The sequence below is a fragment of the Lupinus angustifolius genome, chromosome LG16, assembly GCF_001865875.1.
Source record: "Lupinus angustifolius cultivar Tanjil chromosome LG16, LupAngTanjil_v1.0, whole genome shotgun sequence".
Lineage (NCBI taxonomy): Eukaryota > Viridiplantae > Streptophyta > Magnoliopsida > Fabales > Fabaceae > Lupinus > Lupinus angustifolius.
In genome coordinates, this window is record NC_032024.1 from 675,441 (window position 1) to 701,543 (window position 26,103).

At 35.1% G+C, this 26,103-nt stretch overlaps 3 protein-coding genes across 4 annotated transcripts; 2 read left to right on the plus strand and 1 right to left on the minus strand.

Moving 5' to 3' along the window:
• LOC109329940 (heat shock 70 kDa protein, mitochondrial) lies at positions 834 to 4,713 on the plus strand. The gene is made up of 6 exons (XM_019563853.1): positions 834 to 1,033; positions 1,681 to 1,745; positions 1,851 to 1,929; positions 2,042 to 2,608; positions 2,701 to 3,321; positions 3,833 to 4,713. The coding sequence occupies exons 1-6, from the start codon at positions 959 to 961 to the stop codon at positions 4,460 to 4,462; spliced, it is 2,037 nt and encodes a 678-aa protein (XP_019419398.1). The 5' UTR covers positions 834 to 958; the 3' UTR covers positions 4,463 to 4,713.
• On the plus strand, positions 6,255 to 13,857 carry LOC109329856 (DNA polymerase V). Its single transcript, XM_019563720.1, has 8 exons — positions 6,255 to 6,916; positions 7,633 to 7,758; positions 7,857 to 8,054; positions 8,850 to 9,077; positions 9,178 to 10,299; positions 10,921 to 11,214; positions 11,746 to 12,184; positions 12,597 to 13,857. The coding sequence occupies exons 1-8, from the start codon at positions 6,353 to 6,355 to the stop codon at positions 13,439 to 13,441; spliced, it is 3,816 nt and encodes a 1,271-aa protein (XP_019419265.1). The 5' UTR covers positions 6,255 to 6,352; the 3' UTR covers positions 13,442 to 13,857.
• On the minus strand, positions 14,530 to 17,221 carry LOC109329900 (transcription factor GTE7-like). 2 transcript variants are annotated; one of them, XM_019563789.1, is made up of 5 exons: positions 15,639 to 17,221; positions 15,247 to 15,466; positions 14,975 to 15,156; positions 14,760 to 14,884; positions 14,530 to 14,725 (listed from the first exon to the last, which is right to left on the minus strand). In XM_019563789.1, the coding sequence occupies exons 1-3, from the start codon at positions 16,962 to 16,964 to the stop codon at positions 15,119 to 15,121; spliced, it is 1,584 nt and encodes a 527-aa protein (XP_019419334.1). In that variant the 5' UTR covers positions 16,965 to 17,221; the 3' UTR covers positions 14,530 to 14,725; positions 14,760 to 14,884; positions 14,975 to 15,118. The 2 variants fall into 2 exon arrangements, with proteins under 2 accessions (XP_019419334.1, XP_019419333.1); XM_019563788.1 differs by having other exon boundaries at positions 14,530 to 14,884.

Below are 26,103 nucleotides of genomic sequence, written 5' to 3' on the forward strand. Positions count from 1 at the left end.
TATATATAATCGAGTAAGTTCAGAAACCTAACAAGTTGAACTCTACACTCTATTTGACAAGTTCAACTCCTTTATCTAACGAGTTTAATTTTTAGCTCAAGTTCGACTCATTTGGTTCATAAACCTAGTTTATTGAATGAAAATAATGAATCAATTTTAAAACGAATATTGAATTGATTCGGTTCATGTCAGACATAATCATAAGTTTTTAGTCATTCACTTAAATAAGAAATATGAAATAATTCCTATAGAATCAATATCAACATATGTTATTACAAAAGTTATAAAAATCATGTTTTTCACATAGCATATAAGAAGAATTCTTGAGAGCAACACTTGTTGGAATGACAACTACACCCTTGAAAGAAATTAGTTCTTTATCCAAAAAATTGAGAGAATACCTTAGGAGTACAAAAAAAAAATAAGACCATAAAATGGAGTTTTTCTCACTCTCCATAAATCCTTAGACTTCATTTAATTTGGAATCATTATTTTATTTAGATCAATAAGTAAGGTTTTATATTTAACTTGTCCACCTAATATTCACCTCATTTTCCCATTCAAAAAATCCAATTTATGCACCAATTCACTTTTCACATTATTGAATTCAACAAAAAAAAATACTAATAAATGAAATAATGTGATAGGTGAATATGTTCTTAAAAACTATTGTATTAAAGTACATTACCAAAAAGTATAGAGGTAGTGGTACCCTATGTGCCACATACATACATATACATATACCCATGTTGTGATCTAGAATCTTCTAGAGTAACTAGAACTCTAGAATAATCTTCTGCCACATATATAAATCAAAAAACATAAAAACAACAAAACAATTTGAAATACAAAACCCTAAACCCACGAAATTTCTTATACCCCTTTTTCTTCATTTCATTTCTATCTAAAACCCTACCTTCAACCCTTTTTTCATTTCCCATCAATATCTTCTACACATATGGCCACCGCCGCCGTTCTCCGCTCTCTTCGTCGCCGTGACTTCGCTTCCGCATCCGTCTCTGCTTTTCGCTCGGTAACACCCTCTCACTTATCTGCTTCTTTATATCTCTATCTTTCACTTTTTTGTGTGATTTATGTTCTGATTTCATCGTTCTATGTCTTAAAATCCAATTTTGTTTGCTATTGTTTTTCTTCACTTTTTTTTAATGTAAATTTTAACTTTCTAGTTTTTCAGATTTTCGATTTCTTTAAATGTTTATTTTTGAAGGTGTGCTAGGAATTTGAATCTAGATCTTTTCAATCGGTGATGGAAGTAATTGTCACCTCTTTATTACAAATAACTAGGGATAATGGTTTACCGGTTATGAATTTTGTTAGATCGTGTGTGATTCTCTATGTACTAGCTGATTTTGTTATTTCCCAATTATGTTCTTCATTTGTTTTTTGAGATTTATAGTTTTATGCTATACACCCAAGCCTTTGATATTGTTTTTAATGTACCAAATTTTATCATTTTTTACAAGCATCTGTTCAAGCTTTATATAATTGTAGAATTGCTTCTGTGTACACATAACCTTCCTAGAATCCTTTCTGCTGTTTGGGGTGGATAATTGTTGATATGACGCCGTGATCTTAGAATTGTGATCGGTTAATTTGTGAGGTGAGTAACTATAAATTATTCTGATAAAAGTTTTTTGTTACCTTCACATGTTGATGCAGTTGACTGGTACGACTAAGCCAGCATATGTAGCTAACAAGTGGTCAAGTTTGTCTCGACCATTCAGGTTGCGCATTTTCTAGTTACTGCTTTTATTTTCTTTGACATATAAAGACGTGGTAGCATGCGATACTCATCGATTTACTCATTGTAACTTTTCATTTCATTACAGTTCAAGGCCTGCTGGAAATGATGTCATAGGTATTGATTTGGGAACAACTAACTCATGTGTTTCTGTTATGGAAGGAAAGGTAAGACATTCTTGCCCTTCCTGTTTTTAAACATTTGGTTTTTGTTCTGATTGTTTTAATTCCTTTTGGCAATATTTGGTTTTTGTTCTGACTCAATTTAATTCCTTTTCAGAATCCGAAAGTTATTGAGAATTCTGAAGGTGCCCGAACAACACCATCGGTGGTTGCTTTCAATCAGAAAGGGGAGCTACTTGTTGGTACACCGGCCAAACGTCAGGCTGTGACCAACCCGACAAATACGGTGTTTGGTACCAAGCGATTGATTGGTAGGCGCTTCGATGATCCTCAAACACAGAAGGAAATGAAAATGGTTCCTTACAAGATTGTCAAGGCCCCAAATGGAGATGCATGGGTTGAGGCAAATGGGCAGACATATTCCGCTAGCCAAATTGGTGCTTTTGTTCTCACCAAGATGAAGGAAACTGCTGAGTCTTACCTAGGGAAGACTGTTTCTAAGGCTGTAATTACTGTACCAGCTTACTTCAATGATGCTCAAAGGCAAGCAACCAAAGATGCCGGTAGAATTGCAGGTCTCGATGTGCAGAGAATTATCAATGAGCCCACTGCTGCTGCACTTTCCTATGGAATGAACAACAAGGAGGGTCTTATTGCAGTTTTTGATCTTGGAGGTGGAACATTTGATGTTTCTATCTTGGAAATTTCTAATGGTGTTTTTGAGGTATACTATCTATTTGTCCTATGCATTCCTTTCTTATAACTTGTTAAAAGGTGCGACATGGGAAACTTATACTGTTAAAATTTGTTTTTAAGGTTAAAGCAACAAATGGTGACACTTTCTTGGGAGGAGAGGACTTTGACAATGCCTTATTGGACTTTTTAGTGAATGAGTTCAAGAGAACTGAGAGTATCGACCTTTCAAAAGATAAGCTTGCATTGCAAAGGCTTCGTGAAGCTGCTGAGAAAGCCAAGATCGAACTGTCATCAACTTCCCAAACCGAAATAAATCTGCCTTTCATCACTGCTGATGCATCTGGAGCTAAGCATCTGAACATCACATTGACTAGATCTAAGTTTGAAGCTTTGGTAAATCACTTGATTGATAGGACTAAGGCACCATGTAAGAACTGCTTGAAGGATGCCAACATATCCATCAAGGATGTCGATGAGGTTCTTCTTGTTGGAGGAATGACCCGTGTGCCTAAAGTCCAAGAGGTGGTTTTGGATATTTTTGGAAAGTCTCCTAGCAAAGGAGTCAATCCTGACGAGGCAGTTGCCATGGGAGCAGCTCTTCAAGGTGGTATCCTACGTGGAGATGTTAAAGAGCTACTACTTCTTGATGTAACTCCACTCTCTCTAGGGATTGAGACTTTGGGCGGTATCTTTACTAGGTTGATCAACCGTAACACTACTATCCCTACAAAGAAGAGTCAGGTAATCCCTTAACACTTATATCTGCTTTGAGACAATTGTTTCTATTTGCTGATCTCCTGATGAAAGGTGTTCAATAGTTCAAAAGTGATTAATACATTGGAAACTTGTATGGTTAATTGAAATCCTTCATATAGTATCTTATCCGTTTTGTTGTGCATGGGCATGTAGTAAGCCCCACATGTGCCTCAGACTCGGGAGCATGGTTTTTACACTTGTTAGGTTATTCCATTTAACACAAATTGGTTTTTAGACACGATCTGGCATGGTTAGAATTTAGAATTAGAGATGTCGCCTTATTTGCTAGGCTTTTATTGGTTTGTTGGGAGGCAAGTCCCACATTACATGCTTCAACCTTTGTGATTTATATACCTGGTGGGCAACTGCTTTTAACACCAGTTGGTATTAAGATGGAATCTAACAATACATATTTAATATATATCCTTTTCAGTTTAGTGATGTGTTTTTGCAATGTGTTCTAGTGTTGTCCTGACTCTTGATATCATTGTTTCAGGTGTTTTCAACAGCAGCCGACAATCAAACACAGGTGGGTATCAAGGTGCTGCAAGGGGAGCGAGAAATGGCTGCAGACAACAAAATTCTTGGAGAGTTCGATCTAGTTGGCATTCCTCCTGCCCCCAGAGGTTTGCCTCAGATTGAGGTCACATTTGACATTGATGCCAATGGTATTGTCACTGTCTCTGCCAAAGACAAGGCCACTAGTAAAGAACAACAAATCACAATCCGTTCATCTGGTGGACTCTCAGACGACGAGATTGAGAAGATGGTCAAAGAAGCAGAGTTGCATGCACAGAAAGACCAAGAGAGAAAGACTCTTATTGACACCAGAAACAGTGCAGATACTACCATCTACAGCATTGAGAAGAGTTTGGGTGAATACAGAGATAAAATTCCAAGTGAAGTGGCCAAAGAGATTGAGGATGCAGTTTCTGATTTGAGAAAGGCCATTTCAGAGGACAATGTTGATGAGATTAAGGCCAAACTTGATGCTGCAAACAAAGCTGTGTCCAAGATTGGGGAACACTTGTCAGGTGGTGGTTCTACCGGTGGCGGTTCCTCAGCCGGAGGTCCCCAGGGCGGGGATCAGGCTCCAGAGGCAGAATATGAGGAGGTGAAGAAGTGAGAGATATCTAATGGTTTAGCTACACTTCTTTCTTCTGATTTATCTCTAGACAGTACTAAAAAAACTGAGTTATTTTTTTAATATTTAGTACAAGAATATAAAAGGTTATTTATTTAGTTTCTGTATCTAATGTGGGAGGTCATTTTTTACCACAAGGCTCTTAAATTTGTAGTACTTTTGGAGTACCCAAACCCAACTATGCTGTTTGAATAACGACATTTATATTTTTGACTGGTGTTTTCTACCTGGTATTGCTTTGATATTTGAAAAACTTAGATGTAGATTGTAGAATATAAAATGTAAGGAGGGGAATGAGAAATTTTGGGAGATATAAAATATATTTGTGTGATCAGTTCATTTATAATATTCTACTACAAGTACTATCACAGTTAGGTTGTTCATGTAGAATATTGCATTTGGAGCTTTGTCAACCCACATTTTGTGTCACTCCATGTGCCATGAGTTTAGAAAAATATTTAATAATTAAATTTAATTTAAATATTTTTTTTTTGAACAATCATAAACTTATGACACATGAAGTAATATAATTGTGAGACATTAAATGTGCCCTTATCTTGAAGATGGGTGTTGCATTGTCCCTTGATTGGTGAAAAATATGGTGTGAGATGATTAGTTTAAAGGTGAGTATATCAAAATCAACCCACTTCAACCCACTTCATCAAGCTTAGGATAGAAAGCTCTCCAAGAACAAGCATGATATTAAGTTGAATGAATTTGATTATCAATCAATTATGTTGGATGTTGTCTACATAGGAAATAGATTGTGATATGATATGTCAAAATTTAATGAGTTTACATATATATTTAAAATTAACCGAGACAAATTGCATACATATGTAAAGCAATATACAATATCTATTATAAAGAAAAGATGTAAAGCAATATGCAATATTCATTATAGTAACAAAAATTAAAATATAATAGTTGGAAGTTGTGACATGGGTTCCAATAAATGGAATACTAGGGCAACTTAGTCCTTAGAATAGATTAACTAACTATTTAGTTTGTAGGTCCCATATTATATTAGACAAAACTTGAATACTTTTCTCAAAATTGTACTTGTATACTTTATTTTAAAATAGAACCCAAATTGAAGTTGATACCCTCCACAAAACTTCATACATAGTATGCACTCACATTATAAGTACTAGATTCAAATTTGATTATCATATATAAACAATAATCATTAAGTTTTAATCTTTTTATTATATATTAATTGTAACTTCTCATGTTGATTACTAACATATGTTTGATACCCCTTAAATAAGGTATCGGGTTCGAGTATAGTAGATAGAAAAAATACTTTTTAGAAGAGTCAACCTCACATTTATATGGATGTTTCCGCCTTGGATATAGTTACATCCAATGTAAAGATACTTATGAGAGACCAGAAAAACAAAATTCTTTATAATTATAATTACTTGAAGTGATATATTTTAATTAAAGCATTACCAACCCATTATCAAAATTTATCTAAGTAACATACTTGAACACAAGAAAAAATATTTATCTATTGATTTATTAATTTTCCCAATAAAATAATAATAAATTAAAAGTATACTACGCAATTGGTAATGTGTAAATATTTGAAGGGAGTAACTATTTTATTTTATTGATTTCAAAAGAATTAATTACTAAAGAGTAAAGTAAATTGGGTAGGGAAATAGCAAATTCCATCACATGAGGTTAACCCAAATATAAACCCATAAACCCTAATCCTAATATTAATAATTATTATGTCGGTCCACTTAAGTATTCAGAGGTTTAAGTTTATTTGTTTCTCATTCTCACACTTCACATTTCACTCTTCACACTTCACACTCCTAACCCTAAAAGCCGCACCTCACTACGCCACCGCTACTCTCTCTCATGGCCACCACTAAGAAGAGGAACTCCGCCACCGCCTCCGACGAAGAAACCACCAACGACGTCAATCTCACCACCACCACCACCACCACCACCACCGATTCTCCGAAACCACCGAAGAAGAAGAAGCCGAAGAAGGATAAAGATGCTGTTTCACTTCCATCATCTTCTGATAAACCAATGGAGAGGAAGAAGAAAAGAAAAACAATAGACAAATTGAAACACCGTAAAACAACCGAACCTGATTCCAAACCTTCAACCGAGGCTGAGCCTGTCATTCAGTCGTTGGATTTGGGAAGCACGAGCGGTGGTTCGGCGGTACCGGAGTTTCATATTGGTGTGTTCAAGGACTTGGCGGCGGCGTCTGAGTTTGTTAGGGAAGCGGCTGCGAAACAAATGGTGCTGGAGTTGAAGGCGGTTCAGAATGCTTATGAGAAGAATGGGAAGGAGATTGGTGATGGAGAGATTAAATTGGAAGCTGAGAAAGATGATGGATTGGAAGATTGTGCTCCTTCTGTTAGATATGCTCTTCGAAGACTCATTCGCGGTGTTTCTTCTTCTAGAGAGGTTCTTTCTCTTGTCAATTATTGCTTTTTAATGTTTTTCATGTTTATTATCAATTTGAAATATTTGTTATAGATTATTGAGAGCTTGTTTGGGTTTTATGAGAATGGCTTATGAAAATAATCTTATAATGTGCGTTTGGGCAAACATCTAGCCTAATTAATTGCTTATTCAGTAGATTATTTTGAAATAATCTAAAAAGAGATATTTTCAGAAGTTTTTCTTGAAAAGAGATTATGGGAAGGTCATCAGCTCTCTTCATAAGTTGTTCTCATGAGCCACAATAAACTCTCTATCAGATCTTTTAAACACCCCCGAAATATAACTTCATGCACTTACTATAATCCTTCTTTCCTACTTATTTCAATAACTTTATTGAGAATCTGATTATTAAATAAGTGTTTAAGTTGTTCACCTAAATGCACTCTTGTTTGTTTTGTCGTGTCCCTTCACTTCATGTGGGAGAGCCTCAGTGTGACTTTGTTCTATAGTAATGTTTTACTTGTTGCTACTTTAGTTGATAAGTTCATCTCTGATGCATACTGATCTTCTCTATACCATGTGTGGCTTTGTTCTGTAGTTATGTTTTACTCCTTGCTACTTTATTTGATATTGATTCATTTTTAGTTGGTATTTACCATACATGTTTTCTTGGGTATAAATTTTTGCAAATTTGCTTGCTAAATTGTTGTTAAGATAACAATGTTTTGCTTTTGCAGTGTGCACGACAAGGTTTTGCTTTAGGTTTAACGGTTCTAGTTGGCACTGTCCATAAACTCAGGATTGACTCATTCCTTAAACTTGTAGTTGATTTATTGGAAGTAACTTCATCAATGAAGGGTCAGGTAAAAATATGGTCATGCATATATTATTTTGTTTTGGTTCACCCCTCAACTTGCTCGGTACTATAATTGTAATTTGTATATTCCTTGTGAAATTGCAGGAGGCAAAAGATTGTCTTTTGGGCCGCCTATTTGCTTATGGTGCTCTGGCTCGATCCGAAAGACTTACACAGGAACAGAGTGCAGATAAAAACACCCCATACATAAAAGAATTTATCAGTGTACTTATCTCACTTGCGAATAGAAAGCGGTACTTGCAAGAGCCTGCGGTCTCAATAATTTTGGACTTGGTTGAAAAGGTTTGTATGTTATAATAGAGTAAGATAGTTTTGCCCTTAAAATGATTGGTTCTTACCACTTGTCTGTTTCCTACTATGAGGTGATATGCTTGGATTTTTGTGTGGGTTTCAATACAGTCACAATAAGGTTGTTGTTTAGTGACCATGAGGTCACAGGTTCCAATCCTTGAAACAGCCTCTTCGCTTGCGGGGTAAGGCTATATGCATCCACCCTCTCCAGACTCCACTAAGTGGGACCCTTTTGCACTAGGCCATCCTTTCAATGCAGCCACATTCACTCTTTACCTATATTAGTCAAAAGAATAAATTGTCTTTTTTTATTGCAAGCACGCATAAAGGATTATAGCCATTGTTTGGTTTCATCTTAGTATATTCTATTGTGGTAATAGGGCAGAATGTATCGACGAATCTATTGTATTAGAATTTAAACCGCTTGTATCATTGCCAGATCAAATGCTTGTCTTTGTCTATGATATCATGCCAGTTGTTTTGATGTTCTTTTCTTTCCTGCTATAGAAGTTTTGCAAACATTTGCTTCCTATCCATATATGCATGCCTGCATAACAGACCCTCTGAATCACATGCAAACAACTGCTTGTGTCACTGGAAGTATCTGCTACAAGTAGATCACTTTCTCACAGGAAGGAATATAGGATCAGCTTTGGCAGTGTTTTCTCGGTCATTTGTGGAAGTATCTGGCACAGGATTTAGTGGCAGTATTGTGATTGAGACTCCGTATTGCTTAAGACCATATCTTTAACTGATCAGGCCTTTTATTTATTATTATTTTTGTAGCTTCCTGTTGAAGCATTGTTGAATCATGTCATTGAAGCTCCGGGGCTCCAGGAATGGTTTGAAGCGGCTACAGAAGTAGGAAATCCTGATGCTTTGCTCCTTGCTTTAAAAGTTAGAGAAAAGACTTCTGTTGACCACTCCATATTTGGAAAGTTGCTGCCAAATCCATTCAGCTCTAGCCAGTTTTTTTCTGCTGATCATCTGTCCTCCCTGAGTAATTGCATGAAGGTAGCTCATATTCTTTTATATGTTTGGTCGACTTTAGTTTGGATAAAAGTAATGGCTGGAACTTGAAAGTTTTTTCTTATTCATTTTATGAATGTGGCAGGAATCAACCTTCTGTCAGCCTCGTGTTCATAGCGTTTGGCCTGTTTTGATAAATATTCTTTTGCCCAACACTTTGCAAACAGAAGATGCAGCATCAGCTTCTAATTCATTAAAGAAACACAAAAAGAGTAGAAAATCTGGCTCTTCTGATGAAGAAACTGCGAAGAGTCTCCAGTCTTTCTGTGAAATAATTATTGAAGGATCTCTTCTATTCTCATCTCATGACCGCAAACACTTAGCTTTTGATGTTCTGCTTCTTCTCCTCCAAAAGCTGTCTGCATCTTTGGTTCCAATTGTTCTCTCCAACAAAGTTGTTCAGTGCCTGATAGATATACTATCAACAAAGAACACTTGGCTCTATAAAGTTGCACAACATTTTCTTAAACAGTTTTCAGATTGGGTTGGGGACGATGATGTCAGAAGAGTTGCAGTTATTGTGGCTTTACAGAAACACAGCAATGCAAAATTTGATAACATTACACGAACAAAAACTGTTAAAGATTTTATGTCACAGTTCAAAACAGAAGCTGGTTGCATGCTTTTTATTCAGAACTTGATGAACCTGTTTGTGGATGAAGGTAATGCCTTGGAAGAACCTTCAGACCAGAGTCAAACAACTGATGAAAATTCTGAAATAGGTTCAGTTGAGGATAAGGATTCTCCTAGGATCAATGGGAATTCTGACTTTTTGAAGAGCTGGGTTATAGAATCCCTTCCCAGTATTTTGAAATACTTGAAGCTGGATCATGAAGAGAAGTCCAGAGTACAGAAAGAAATCATGAAATTTCTGGCGGTTCAGGGTCTTTTCACTGCATCTCTTGGTACTGAGGTGACTTCCTTTGAATTAAAGGAGAAACTCAAGTGGCCGAAATCTCCCACATCAAATGCCCTCTGCAAGGTCTGTATTGACCAGCTCCAATTGTTATTAGCAAATGCTCAGAAGGGAGAGAGTTCACGTGCTTTGGCTAATAGCCTTGAGCTAAATGACCTTGGTATATACTTCATGAAGTTCTTTGGCACCTTATGCAACATCCCTTCAGTTTCCCTCTTTCGGACTTTGGAGGAGGAGGATGATAAAGCATTGAAAAAAATACAAGCGATGGAAGCAAAGTTATCCAAAGAGGTAACTGTTTGTGACCTACTATTGATGTTCAACATGAACTTATATTGCCCTTTTAATTTTTATGCTACAAGGAGGTTATCAGCTTAGTGATTAATTTCCTTTACCCTTTAATAGCTAAAGTGACTTGATTTTTTGGGAGTGGGGGCTGGCATGAATAGTGGTCTTGTGTGTTTAAAATTGCACCAAATCTTATTGATTTGATTGGATGGGTTCACCACTACAGTAAGTACCATTTATATGCTTGGGTTTGCCATGTTATTTTGTAACTTGCTTTGTTTCCTCTAAAATTTGATACATTAGTGTGTCCGAGCTTACTAGCAAAGAAGTCTGGGTTGGTTGTGTCTATTTTTAGTTTTGCCACAACAGCTGGTGATAGGTTTTGTTTGTGCTAATAACACCTGATGTGGCATTTGCATATATAAGGTATAACTATCAGGGTCTTGGTGTATGTGTTGACCTTTTATGCATTGAGGTTAAATGTCTAACTGTCTTATGATTCATTGCTTCCTCTATGTGTACTATTAAATAGAGTTCTGTTGGGAATCATGTGAACAAATATGTTTCTGTTCATTTTTGCTCAAATTTTAAGCTTGTTTTTATCTTTTTGGTAATGATAAGCAGGAAAAGAGTAAAGGCCTTGCACAACCCGCGGATGCTAATAAATTGCATGCACTAAGGTACTTGCTTATCCAGTTGCTCCTGCAAGTGCTGCTTAGACCTGGGGAGTTCTCAGAAGCTGCTTCTGAACTCGTAATCTGTTGCAAGAAAGCTTTCTCTGCTTTTGATCTTCCTGGGTCCTCTGGTGAAGATGATTCCGATGATGATGATGCACCTCAGTTGATGGATGTTCTTGTTGATACATTACTCTCTTTGCTTCCACAATCATCAGCTCCTATGCGGTCTTCCATTGAGCAGGTTAGAATGATAAATTTGATGTTTAACTTTTGCAACTTCATAATTTGATGTTTAACTTTCCCATATGTTGCATGCTAGCATTGTGCCATGGAATTCACAAACCTTGTAGTTGGGGTTATGCACCTATGCCCTTCTAATTACCAAAAAAATGAAATACATAAACCTTCATGTCGAGCCTAAGAGGACAACTATGAATCTACTGTTTGTTGTAGTCAGGAATCCTTTATTTTGTTTTTATAGGACTAGCCAATCTGTCCAAAAAATTAATTGAAAATTGAAAATAATAACTGGTCTTTAGGCATGTCAATTTGATTGACAGATTTAATTTCATTTGGGCCTTATCCAAATGGAGCATATTATGAAAAATCTCCAACTAACAAATAATATTCCCATTTGGTTATATTCAAGCCAAACAAGAGTTCTGATCTGGGTTGTCTCTGGCATGATCCATGCTTTAAACATGACGTAGATATCTTGGCTTATGCATTACCTTTTTGTTTGTATTTTCTTATACTTAACCTCTCCATGTAGGTATTCAAATATTTTTGTGATGATATCACTGATGATGGACTTATGCGGATGTTGCGGGTCATTAAGAAAAATTTAAAACCTGCTAGACACCCGGATGCAGCAAGTTCAGATGAAGATGAGGAAGACGATGACTTCCTTAATATTGAAGATGAAGAAATTGATCAAGCAGAGACAGGTGAAACAGGTGAGAGTGATGGACAGACAGATGACTCTGAATCAGTTGTAGAGCTTGATGAAACTGGTGAAGGCCACAACGAAGCTTCTGAAGATTCTGATAGTGGGATGGATGATGATGCAATGTTTAGGATGGATACATATCTTGCCCAGATTTTCAAAGAAAAGAAAAATCAGGCTGGAAATGAAACTGCTCATTCCCAGCTTGTGCTGTTCAAACTTCGCATACTTTCGTTGTTGGAAATTTTCCTTCATGAGAATCCAGGCATGTATACAATTCTTATTTTGGTTTATTATTTATTTAGCCAGCATTATGTTTTTTTGCTACTCTCCCACTGTATATATGATAATCATAGTGGGTGGAAGGTGCCGAAAATGTTTGTTCTGCATTATCCATACAATAAGCTTTGTGCATAGAAAGTTTAACATTGCTCTCAGTGGAATTTTGATTGCTGCACATCACTGTAATTTTGTTCGATAATGGAGAATCCAAAGGAGCCATTCCTAGGCAAGATTGGGGAAAAGTTGAAACTGGGGTCCAGTAATTTCAGTTTTATTGTAATACTGGTACTTTACTAGTTCAATGTATTAGTTTTGTTGCTGACTTTCTAATGGGCTATTGTCTTGATCATTTTGATTTCATTTTAAAGTGCTCATGGTGTCTTTGGTTTACACAGGTAAGCCTCAGGTTCTTATGGTGTACTCAAATTTGGCCCAGGCTTTTGTTAACCCGCACACTGCAGAAGTTAGCGAGCAGCTTGGTCAGCGTATATGGGGAATATTACAAAGGCAAATATTTAAAGCAAAGGATTTTCCAAAGGGTGACGGTGTCCAATTAGCCACTCTTGAATCTCTGTTGGAAAAAAGTTTGAAATTAGCATCAAAACCTTTCAAAAAACAAAAGTCTGCATCCAACCCATCAAAGCAATCAGCTGCACTGAACAGACAGAAACTGGTTTCATCCCTTGCGCAAAGTTCAACCTTCTGGCTTTTGAAAATTGTTGATTCAAGAAACTTCTCAGAGTCCGAACTCCAGAGGATTGTTCTCATTTTCCAGGGAGTATTTGTAGGGTACTTTGACAGTAAGAAATCTCAAATCAAGTCTGGATTTTTGAAAGAAATATTTCGAAGACGACCATGGATTGGGCATTCTCTACTTGGCTTCATTTTGGAGAAAAGTGGAAGTGCCAAGTCAGAATTTCGAAGAGTGGAGGCACTTGATTTGGTAATGGACATATTGAAGTCTCTGGCAACAGTAAGCGATGATCAGAATGCACCAAAGAAAATTCTTAAAAGCAATTTGGATAAATTCTCTTATCTGATGAAAGAGTTGGTGACAAATATGCCAAGCAAACCGGCAAGGAGGACAGAGGTGCTGAAGTTTTGTAAGAGGGCCTTCGAGATCTTGTCTAAGCATAACCTCACCAAGTCCTTTGTTAAAACTTTGGCACCTGACACTAAAGCTGCTCTGGAGGCACAACTTGGACAACAATTCTTTAGTTTGAAGAAGCAGGAAACATAAACAGTGGCATAAAGAGTTGCTGCTACAGTCTAATCTAAGAGATTTTTGCCATTACGTTCCAAACTTTATAAACCAAAACAAGATTGAAATACAATGTTGTTGTCCAAGCACCAGTCATCTGATGTTTGGAATATTTTTATGCTAGCTGCACCAATATAGTGAGATTGGCGCTCCCGAGTCCGAATTTCAGTCTCGGTGGGACTTAATTCAAACTTTTTGAAGAGAAGATGGGGTGGGGACATGGGCTGTTACACAAACATCCGTGAGGTGTATGTTGGGGAATTTTTGGTAAAACTTTAAACTTGTTATTCTCGTTTGTTTTTTTCAGATGTTTTGTTTTTGTAAAACTTGAATTATGCGTGACATTCTGAGTTAGTAACAGGATGAACTTTTATTGATGCTTAAAATATTTGTTTTGATTTTTAAGATTATGAAATATATTTCATTAATGTCTAATTCTTAAGGGCTGCACTGTTTGAACAACAATTCTAATGTCTCGTCAGCTTAATTTTGTCATTAAGTTCAGAATCTTGTTTTACTTGTATAAAACTGGAAGTTGGAGTAGGATTAAGGAATAAACGTAATAGGGAAAAGGTTGAGGTGTTCATAGAATTATGCCTTTAGTAAAAGAAAATGTGTAGGAAAGTTTTCTAGATCAATACTTTCATGTATCCAATCGAGACTGAAGACTGTGTCAAAAGATCAGTGTCAATTCAGGAATGAGATTAAGTCTTACATGCAATGCTGAAGTGGATATTTTCAGTTGTTTCGCTTGTCAATTTAACTTGTGTCTGTCTATTGTAAGGTTGGCTAAATTACACCTCTTACTGCAGATTTGTAATAATCACGTCACAACATTACCCTCAGATTAGTGGAGTTGCACAATTCCAATGAATATATGTGAGTGGTCCTCCTTTTTCATTACCCATTGATTATATCATATATCAAATGATTGAGATGTCACAAGAGTTTGAAACTATATCAGTCAATGAACAATAGTATTTATTTCAACTTGATTCATCCCTGTCATGTTTTTTACAGTAACTCATTAGTTTTTGCACGTTTTCCTTGGTATTTACGAGGCCTCATGACACATACAAACTTAAAAAGATGGTCTTTTAATTGGATTAAGATTAAAGAAAGTTGGCAACAAGCTCAATGCAGATCCACAAAAGGGACTTCTCCAAAGAGATAATCCACCCATCCATTTACTGTGTACAAGGTAAACTCCAAAAACACTATTTCCCTGCCTTCTATTCCTAATATCTCTAAACCATTTCTATCCTAAAACCTTCACCACGTTCAACATATTAATGTCCTACAAATTGTTTTAACTAGGTCTTCAAGCTTCCAGAATCAATTTTTACACATGCCACACCACAAATCCTCGGCACAATCCAATCCGTTACTCCACTCTCAAACTGAACCAAATGTGCACAAGCCCCTGAAAATGTAAACACTTGAAAATTTAGCCTTTAAGTCTAGCTGCAAATATTACTTCATAACTTGATAATGAACATTGATATGACATACCTTGTCCATGTATTCAAGACCTCGTATAGGAAGCCAATGAAGCAAACATTCCTTCATTAATTCCATACCCACATTGGCCTATGTTTGACCATTTGTACCAAAAGCACTGCTTTTTCCCTATAGCTATAAGTGCCCATTGTCTGCTTAAGAATCACTCCCTGAGGAACTCCCCGAATCTGAATCTGCAAAATCAATTACAAAACTTCAGTTTTTCTTTCCTTTACCTTCAACAACAAACAAAAGCCTAATAATACTTGGAACAATGTTAATACCACTTGATGACGAATCACTACTTGAACTACTTGAGCTACTAGAACTACTACTAGCATGGCCTCCTCCAACATCTTTATCTTTCTCAATCTCAACAGGTGGGAACATACTCATCGGCATCTCATCCCCAATGTCAACATCCTCGTCCCCTGCAGCTTCCACTTTCTTCGCCTTCTTCACCTCAACCGTTGTCGTACCAACCTTCTCGCACGCAGGTAATCCCTGTCAATTCAATCACAGAAAATCAATTAGAATGTGACAACAACACTAGACCCTTATTAAAACAGAGGAAATTGAACTTGTTTTCTATATTCTCTGTGCAACCCATTTGAGAGAAAAACATGCTACCCGTTAATTAAACAGATAAATTGAGGCTATGAGAGAATTCAATTACCCCATTGCTTTTGTTTGAAGTCAGATTGTTGCTAACATTAACCATTAGTGCTTGCCTCTTGATCTTGCTCACCATCTTCTTGTAATTCGTCACCAATCGATCAAGTTCCCAAAGGGTTTCTATATCAACAGCCTCAATATCTAGCTCTATCTCATCCTCATCCTGCTTCAAATGCCCATTCCTCTTCCTTATGATCTGAACCACCTGCTCCATTTTCTCAGGAGGCAAACTCTGCAACCCTAACCCCAATTTGTGTTTCTCCTCTAGGCTCATTTCCCTCTTATTTGGGTCCTTCGCCTTAGGCTTTGGTTGCTTCAATGGTTTCACCGGCTGAACACGCATTGGTGATGGGGTTCGCACAGGAGATTGAACTATTGGAGGGTTCGATGAACTCGCCGGAGCCGCATATGACTGCAACAGCGGTTCAGGTTCATGTTGCAATTTCACTTGGGGTATAATCGAATTTGAATAACTCGAAATCTCCTTCTTCTTCACCTTTTCCCTCTCTGGCTCAACATGGTTCCACGAACTAGCCAGCAAATCCTCCTCAAAGTCACGATCTTCTCTCAACAGATCTTCAATTTTATCATGTATCGGCCGATAAAGCTCCTCGAACCTCACCATAAGCTGCTCCGCCATGGCATACACATCATGACCCTTAGGGTTATAAGTCAAAGCATTGTTGAACGTTAATCTCACATCATCAGCAAAAACCGAAGGCGTGGAATAAACATTCTTTGCGAGATTCGTTTTCACCGTACCCAGATCCATCGGTTTCTTAATTATATCATAGTAATCGTGAAGACCCATACCGGTAACATCAACGGGAACATTGAAGATCCAACCATGCTTGTGCTTCATCAGCTTCTGCAAAATCTGACTACAACCCTTCATCAAGTTCCCAATTTCCGAATTTGATCGTTTCAAATCCTTCATCGTTGAATTTAACGGCAACGGCAAGGGACGTTTTGTTCCGGAAACCTTCTTGCTCGTCGGTTTCTTATTGAACCGAGGTTGGAACTCGCCGGATTCAACTCGACTTTGGAATCTTCGAATCTGTTCAAGCTCGGAGACGAGGCGATTCTTAATTTCAAAGATCTCCTTCTTCGTGCAAGAGGCAACGTTGAAGGTGACATACTGCGATGAATGATTCGCATCGTTAGGTCTTCGATTGATGGAAGAAGCATCATCTGAATGGGTTCTCTTCGCGAATTTAGGGTTAGGGTTTGGGTTCGATTTTGGAATTTTTCCCATGAATCCAGCTCCACCGCCTCTATGTTGCGGCCAATTTGGTTCGTTCCGGTTGGCTAAGACGGCGGATGCCATGAAACCGCGAAATCACCGCCTTCCGATAAGGCTACGGCCAATCTCCAGCATCAATTCCCCAATGCAGATGGAAACAAACATAAATCAGCTCTACGTTGAATATCACGCGCTGATCGGCCTCTAACGCGCCGAAATTAAAACTCACGCGCGATCACGCGCCACCGAGAAAAGGCTCTGTGAAGGAGAGAGATAAAAAGCGTGTTGAATAATAGGGTTTGGAATTTTGGGGTTACCCTAATCTGAGCGATGAATTAAACGTTGCTATGGTCGCTTCTTAAAGGCGTTGAGATCTGCCCGTGGAAACTACGGGAAGCTTTGTAAACCGTTGATTTGTTCTTCATCGTTCATCTAACGGGTGATATTGTTTTCTCGGCTGTCATGCGGGCTGACCGTTTGATCTGGCATGGACGGTGACGATTGAGAGTAATTACCACGTGGAATTGTTGGGAGCGTTGGATAGGGGAAGGAGGTGGTGTCTGGATTTGGGTTTGAGTTTGAAGTGAATTTGGGGTGAATTTGTCGTGCATTTAGGGTTTCGACAGAGAGAAGGTACCAGGAGCGCGTGGCTACGAGGAAAACTCGTGTCCATTAAAGGGTATCTTTGTAAATTAATAGTGTTATTTCTAATGGGATCGATTCTCTTACAACACCAAATATTTAGATAAAAATGACATCCACAATTTTACCTTTTAATTTTTTTTAAAGAAAACATAGTAGAGTGTAATATGTATGACCAATATTGTGATACTTGAGTCGGACGTCAAATTGGAAGATATTTCATTTTAGGTTTAACTAGTTTAAACAATTAAATTGTTCGGTCAGACTGAATGATTTCATATATAATTATTAATTTTTATCAATAAATATACATTTATATATAAATGTAGAATTTATATAATTAATAATTATGTATAATTATATTGAAGTATTCATTTTTTAATTTTAAGTAAATCGTCTTGTTTATTTTCCGAGTTATTCTGGTTTAACCGAGTTTAACATAGTCAGACTGAAATTTTGCCGGTTCAAAGTAATTCAACTTTTATTTGATTAAGACCGCAAACCAGAGTCGTTATCCAAGTCCAGTCAGTGGTAAAACTGATAAAATCGGTAAAATCGCCTAGTACAGTCTGGTCCTCACAACATTGTGTATGAGTGTTAGTACAAAGCTTTATGCACAATTATTATATCATTGATCATTCAATGGAATTATTTCTTTGAAACAAGTTAATTATGATTAATTACGAAAATGAATAATATAATGATAATGTATAAAACTCATAAGATTTATAAACTTTCAATAAGATTTTTTTTTCCACTTTTGTTAATCTTGGTAGGTAAATAAGAACATTTGGCCATTATTTATTTTGTATTTATTCCTAAAATTCCTTATATGTCAAATATGTTTTTAAGCTCTAGTTGGTTCTATAAAAAATACAAAAATCTATTCGGCCAATCATTATTTACCATATAGTGTTGAGAAACAAGTTTAGGCCATATTGATTGTCCAATGTCCATGTACCCATCTTATTATTGTTTTTATTTAAGTTTTTTACTTAAATACAAGTTTGATGGGGTCAATATAGCTCATATCAATTTCTCAACTTAATTAAAAAAACATTGAGATACTAACAAAAAAATATATGTTTAGTATAAAGATTTATTACAAATTCAAACTTATATCATATTATCCATTCTAATACACATTATTTTTGTGTAGTATCATCCATCTTTTTACTAAGGAATTAATCTATTTTATGTGTGTGACTATCACTCACAATAAGTTTTGTTTTCAGAAATTGAATATTTGACATTTTGATCATCTTCAAGATTTAATAGAACCTTATATCACTAAATGAACACCTCGTTCGTGTTACACATTATTTAATGATGATAGGAGTGGATCGTGAAATGGAAATACTAACAGAAAGTTGATGAATCTCATTAATATATATATATATTAGTGTTGGTAATAATGGGAATTGGTGTGCATGCATAATAGTGAAAATAATGGGAACCCCATTTCCATTTTTGTGAAGGGGAAGAAGAGAAAATGGAATGGATGAGGGGAAAAGGAATATAAGGGGTGGGGAAGAACTTGACTTTCTACTCATGAAAATGGAGATTTCAAGTAACTTATTCTTGGAGTTAATTATAATTGGGCCAACGAATTTTATTTTTATCTTGCCATGGTTCAAATAAAATTACTTGGTTTATAGCTTAAAATTCATTTTTTGATACTATGATTGTAAAAGATTATGAACTTTGATTTAGATTTAGAGAATTGTGAGAAAAAATTGCCGAGTGAGACCAAAATAGAGAAATATTTAATGAAAGTATAAACTTAAAACCCAAGAAAATAAATTGTTTTCCTACCTTTTTAACTCGTTTAAGTGATAATTTATGAACATAGTCTCCTAAAAGTACGAGACTTATAATTTTAGTTCTGGTATAAGGCATTTGGCAAGTGAGAGATAGTTTTATTATTCAACAATTTCACTTAATTAAGGGCATTTTCTGGAGAGGTACGGTATGGATGAACTATACTTGGTGGATGGAAAGTCTTCTTAATATTATCTGAAAATGTTATCTGATGCTCAAGTCAATATACGAGAGAAATATGAGAAATATAATGTTAAAGTAAGAGTAAGAAAATAAAACTAAGAGATAGAATGTAATTTCCTTATGGGTCCCTTATTTATGATGTAGATGTGTGTGAAATATTCTCTCATAGATGTTGTTGATTGGACCGACCAAATAACCTTGTCGGGCCTGCCTCAAATGTTGCTTTTCATGTGTTGGACGACTCCAATAGGTACATACTATATGAATAATTGACTTATAGCATATGGTAGGCTATGTAGCCATATCGTATGCATATCTTATCGTCTAGCAGAAAGTAGGTATAGTGTGTATGTAGCATGCGGCTTATGGTCTAGGTCTGTGTTTCTCACACAATGTGACAGTCTTGTGTATGTGGCGTAACATAGGGATGACATAAGTTTGTGCTACTCAGGCGGCATGGCAGTCCTATGCACATGACGTAGCAAAGGAATGATAGAAGTGGTCTTTGTATTATAGTTTGGATCTTGTCTGGTCAATAACATATTTTTTCAAGTTGTCTAATTGACCGATCGAAATCCTAAAATCCTGACTCACTTTGTCTAATCCTAGATTGATTATTGTGGCTCTTATTCTGTTGTGACTTATCTTTTGGAGTAGGATGAAACATGGATTGGTTACCACCTTGGGAAATAGATTAGTAAAAGCCGATCATTATTATTAAAATTCAACTTCAAAGTTCAACTATCTATCATTGCTATTAACATAGTATTATTGAACCACAAGTTTACTGATTAAACTACATCTAAGTGAAATTAGATATACATATATATTATAATATTCAAAAATTAATAAAGAATATAATAATAAAACAAAATATGTGACTTGATGGGTAAATCATGTTTTAGAAGTATAGAAAAATGTAATGGTAGTATGTAATGAAAATTGGCTATCATGATCAATAAAGTTTAAAAATAACCAATCTTAACAAATATAGTTATATGACCGAAATATTTGTCATATTATATCAATATGAGAATCTAGCTTTCTAGTTGATGTATCACTTTTGATCCAATTTTCATAACCATACTTTATTTTTTTCCTCTGTTTCTTTAGTGCAGAAAAGGCCAAAGGAGTTTTTGTTTTGATTTCTTGGTACTTCTGATTTCTAGATAAATTGATTCAGACCCACACTCAAGAAAAACCATGTTTGTGTTACATATGCAAGTTAAAATATCTTATTTAATAAGATTTTATTTAAAGGCGTAGAAATATATTCATTTCAATTTATTAACAGTCTAAGGAAACATGCTTTGTCATCCTGTATATCAAATTAAAACATTATAAAGCCAATTAATGTATATGTATAACAACTTATGAGGGGAGAAAATTATCTAACTAAAATGCATGCATATTGAATAAATTGGTACTAGGAAAAGATTACATAAAATCCAATGTAGTTTCTAACAAAATATACAGTATCTCAAACAATAAATATAATCTATAGGAGCAAAATGAAGTTGCAATCTACCAGCAGACGTTGTTCAAGTGATATATGTTTGATTCTCTTTAAGCAATGTCTCAGGTTCGAGTCTTGTGAATGGAAAAAATGTCTGCTGGCAGAGTTAGCCCCCCACGTATCTGTGAATGTTCCCAGCTTGAATATGATTGCCTTCAGTGCGAGGATACCTATGGCAAATCAATGAAGTTGCAATCTACAGAACTCATTTTCCATTTTCCATTGTCCCTTCGGATACGATTCATATATTATAACTTGAATGTTGACTCTGGACCTTACTTATTGGGCTAACTAACTCATGTAGGAACACTACTTATTTCCTCATCACATATAATTTTGGCTATCAAATATTGCGTAAGATAAGTATGTCCAATTTGGTGTTTGAGTTTGGATTTTCTTATATTGAAAACTAGATTTGGACCCATAACTTATCAATTTTTCTCATGTATTAAGAATGGGTGTAATTTTATCACTATATGAATAAAGGTGTTAAGTAATGGAGTAGAGGAAACCCCAAACTCAACGATATGATTAATTTTTCAACCCGTTAAGTTTGGATTCAGATTGAGAAAGGTAAAAACCAATTCCTTACACTTAAAGATAAGTTTAATTACTCTCTCCCTTTAAATTAAAAGATTGAATTAGTTGGATATATATAGGTTAGAAAATCATTTTCCAAAACATAATTTAAATAATATATAGCCCCAAATAATTAGTGCTTCGATTAACTTTAATATATAATAATTTGAATATGTTAGGACAAATAATCGACCACTACCAACAGGTGTTTTGGTTCAAGTAGTGTGCTTGATTTTCCTTAAGCAATGTTTCGAGTTAACCGCTGAGAGAGTTAGCCCCACAAACCTATGAATGTTCTCGGCTCAGACAAAATTGTCTCCGGTGCTAGGATCCATGTTGGAAACAAAAAAAATAAAATAAAAAACCCCACAGCTTTCTTCTACAGCATATCCATTTCAATGACAAAGCTAATAGACTAATTCTCATTTCAAAATTTCAAGCATACAAATACCATACAAAGCTAAGAAAAGGAATATAATAACTATTAAACATACATGTAAGTTTATGAGATCCACTAAAAAATACAAACCTTAAGTTTATTAAAACAATGGTGTCTCCTATTGTGGTACTCATGACATTAGGTAGCAAAAATAATAGTTGGCTAGGCTTCAGATTTTGACAAAACAAACAATACAAAATTAAAAGAAATGTGTTTAATAAAAAAATGTAATATATGCTTCAGTTAGTACTAATGTTTTTTGTATAACAACATTGGGTCATCATTTATAAAATTTGATATACAAATAACAGAAGTCTTTGATTAAACATGAAAAATTAATGTCACTTTTGTTGAACCGTAGAGAAAAAAATGCTACCCTATATATATATATATATATATATATATAAATATATGCTTCTATGTAACTTCACCATCACTACTATGCTATTTTACTTTGCTGAAGTTATATATCCACCACTATAATCTTATTAGTGGAACCAGAATAATTCAACAATAACCTCTAAAACTATATATTACTAAATATTTAAAGGGTCATTTGTAAGGTCCAATACAATTGATAGATGATTAAGTATGATCTTAGAGATTCAAAGATGATGTACTATTTAAACTTTTAAATTATGGAATAATGTGTAACTCTTAAATATATACTTCGTATCTTTCAATCATATTATTCTCTGTTGGGTTTATTCAAATGTGAAGTTTCATATTGGATATGCGGGGAGGAGTGAAAGAGTTTATAAGAAGTAAAAACCCATGAAAGTAATGCCTTAAGGTTTTGGTTCAAGACGTGGTGTTTCACTTGTGACTCTTCACTTTTCTTATACCCACATAACAATGGAACTCCCTGGTGGTTGGAGGCTCCCCGGTCGTAGTCTGGTCCAACAAGTGGTATCATAGCCGATGGTTTGGCTGGGACATGGTAGACTCAAGGAGGAGCGGACTGGAAAGTGTGTGACCCCCACACTTGAGGGGAAGATTGTTGGGTTTATTCAAGTGTGAAGTCTCACATTGTATATCCTAGGGATAATGAAAGAGTTTATAAGAAGGAAAGACTCATGAAACTAACATTTCAAAGTGTAGTTTTCTGAGTGAATGAAAGAAGCATCCAACTGGATCCTAAAGTCGAATGTTCGATTCCGTGAACGACATTTGTTGGGATGATAGCCACGGACTCCGAAAGGGATTAGTTACTTACCCAAAAAAGGTAAAGGATACCCTTGATAGTACCAAAAAAATAATAAGGTCGATAGTAAAGGTTAGCATGAAGTCCCATGTGAATACAACCCTGGAGTCTAAAAAGTATTGACATGAAGATCCTTGAAGGTGATACCTATATGCGTGGGAATGCTACCTTTCTTAACTCTTTTGGGCAACCTTAGCTTTAAGCTCGAATATTTCACACGCTTTTACACGTCTTCTTCGATCTTAGATTATCGAACATAAATCTTTTATATCTATATTCATGTTCTTCTTTGTGGACACTTTAGGATATAAAAGACTTAGTTAAGGCACCAAAACTATCATACACCTATATTTAGAGTAATATTTATTTTGTTAGCAAAACTGCAGATAGAAAAAGTTTGACACAGCAACAGCAGCTTCACTTCAATTTATTAAAGAACATAACCATTTTTTCGGTGTTGGTCTAGTCATATAAAACTTTATGGAATTTTTAGGTCAAAAGGTTAAGAGTTCAATTTGTAATATTTATTAAGAAGTGCAATCACATACTTTACTAATAGGTTGAGGGATACTTTTAGTTATACAATAAAAATCGTCCAATTCAGTTGAAAGTATTAAGCATGGACCTTCCAATGTAGTAACAAGATTACAAAGAATATGAATACCTACATGAGCTATTAAATGGTGTGAAGCTTGGGCTTATAGTTAATGTGTTGTTTGCTAAGTTAAATGAAATGAAGCCCAAGCTTATAGTTTATCTCATTATTCAAAATTACACCTTGGAGATTTGAATAAAGAGGTTGAAAAGCTTATTGCACTTATACAGCTCTACTTAAATAAATGAAACTTGATATAAATGACAATAGATGTTGTCAAAGACTTTATTTTCTTTTTGTATTTAATTCCCCTTTTGCCATATTAATGTTTGTTACTTGTTACCTTTTCACTTTCTACTTCTCTTTATGCCCAAGCTTAAAAGCAAAGATTTGCCAAATCAAGGGACACTACATGACATATTTATTAATATCTCAAAAAAATTTCAAGTGGGTCTAGAGGACAAAGATCTATTATTTAAAACTGTGTCCCAAAATTATATCTTAGACTAATAAAAATATATTCTATCAGTTAAAAAAAATTAAATATTCATTATTTTTTATTTTTACTTCAATATTATTGGTCCGATAGGATATTGTTATGTTTGTACATCATATCCTTGTCCCTATGTAGATAGAATGTTGCCATTATAAAATGTGAAGAATCAACATTTTCTACTGAAGTTTTGTTCATAGGATATCCAAATCTTAATCATTATTACATTATCCTCTTTAATCCATCAACATAGCAAGCTTGGGCTTTACTCTTCTATATAACTCTCTATTATATTATTTAGTATGAATGCATGATTGGTGAATCTGAGCAACATAAAGGATGGTTTGAGTCAAGTTGAAGCTTAGATTCTATAGCATATCATATTTGTTTTCTTCATTCTAAATGCAATATATACTTTATTATAGGTCCTTTTTTTCAGTAATCTTAATACTATGACCATCTTTTATGTTCTGGCCCAGGTAAAGAGCAGATTTGAATTTTGATTAGTCAAGTCTGAACAACACATCACAGAAAATGTATTAACAGTGTGTTCAGCTCATTTAGTAGTAAATTAATAGTGTTTATAAGCTGATCAATTACCTTATTTGATGCAGAAGGTCGAAAGTCTGATCCCTGAGGAGTGATACTTGTTGAAACAGACAACTACGAACTCCGAAAGAGATTAATTCCTTAAGGAGAAGAATTATATAATATAAGAGTCAAAATATAATACCAACCCCTAAATTGGTGCCACGGTGCCTCAAAGTTTGTGACGAAAACAATGACGGGTATAACATACTAGTGTGAATCCATAATGAAAGTTGAAGGAAAATTGTGATGAAAGAGACTGAATCATATTTGATGTTGAATTGAAGAAAATGTGGTGGGGTAATGATGGACGTTTGATTCACGAGAAAACACATAGTTGGTATGTGATAATTCCACATGTTATGGTCCCTACGTTTGTTTATAATTTGTAAGAGAAAGAGATAAAAAAATATGAATTTGGATGGGAGCATCTAACTAAATCTTTGCACACTCGTCAAAAGGTGGTACTATATGGGGAACGAAAAGGTCGCATCCAATGTTATCTTGATCATCATAATATCTAAGTGTGATTGCTACAATTTTGTTCTCTTCTATTATGGCTTTTGATACACTCTTCTCAAAGTGTAAAATATAAGAACTTAGATGAAGACATTTTTTTGTTATATTCTGCCATTTTATGGTATTTAATCAGTTAGGCATAATCATTTTTATTTTTAGTGTTTTACCTAATAAATACTAAAAAAATAATCTTTGGAGTCATGCTAAAAGTAGTGTTATAAAATTTGGTTTGGAATGACCAGTCCGACTGATTCAATCGTGAATCAGCTGAACCTCTTATTTAATTGGTTTTGCATTATAATCGGGATAACACAGTCTCAGATGGTCGGACCAACCAAGACAATAATTGTTTTTAAAAACAAATACTTTCAACTTATTTATAATTATGTTTGTTATTAATTAGATTATGTTCTAACAAACCCTTAATTATTTAATTAAATTTTAGACTTAGTTATCTACTTTTGTTATAATTAAAGCATAAAATCTATGATTTTTCAACTTATTTATGATATTTGATGTTAGTAAAACATTCTCTTGTTACTTGTTGATAGATGAATCTAAGTGTCATAACACTAGCTCAAACCCTTTCCATGGATGATGGAACAAACAAACACTAGTTTTAAGCATAAACTTTTAATTGCTTT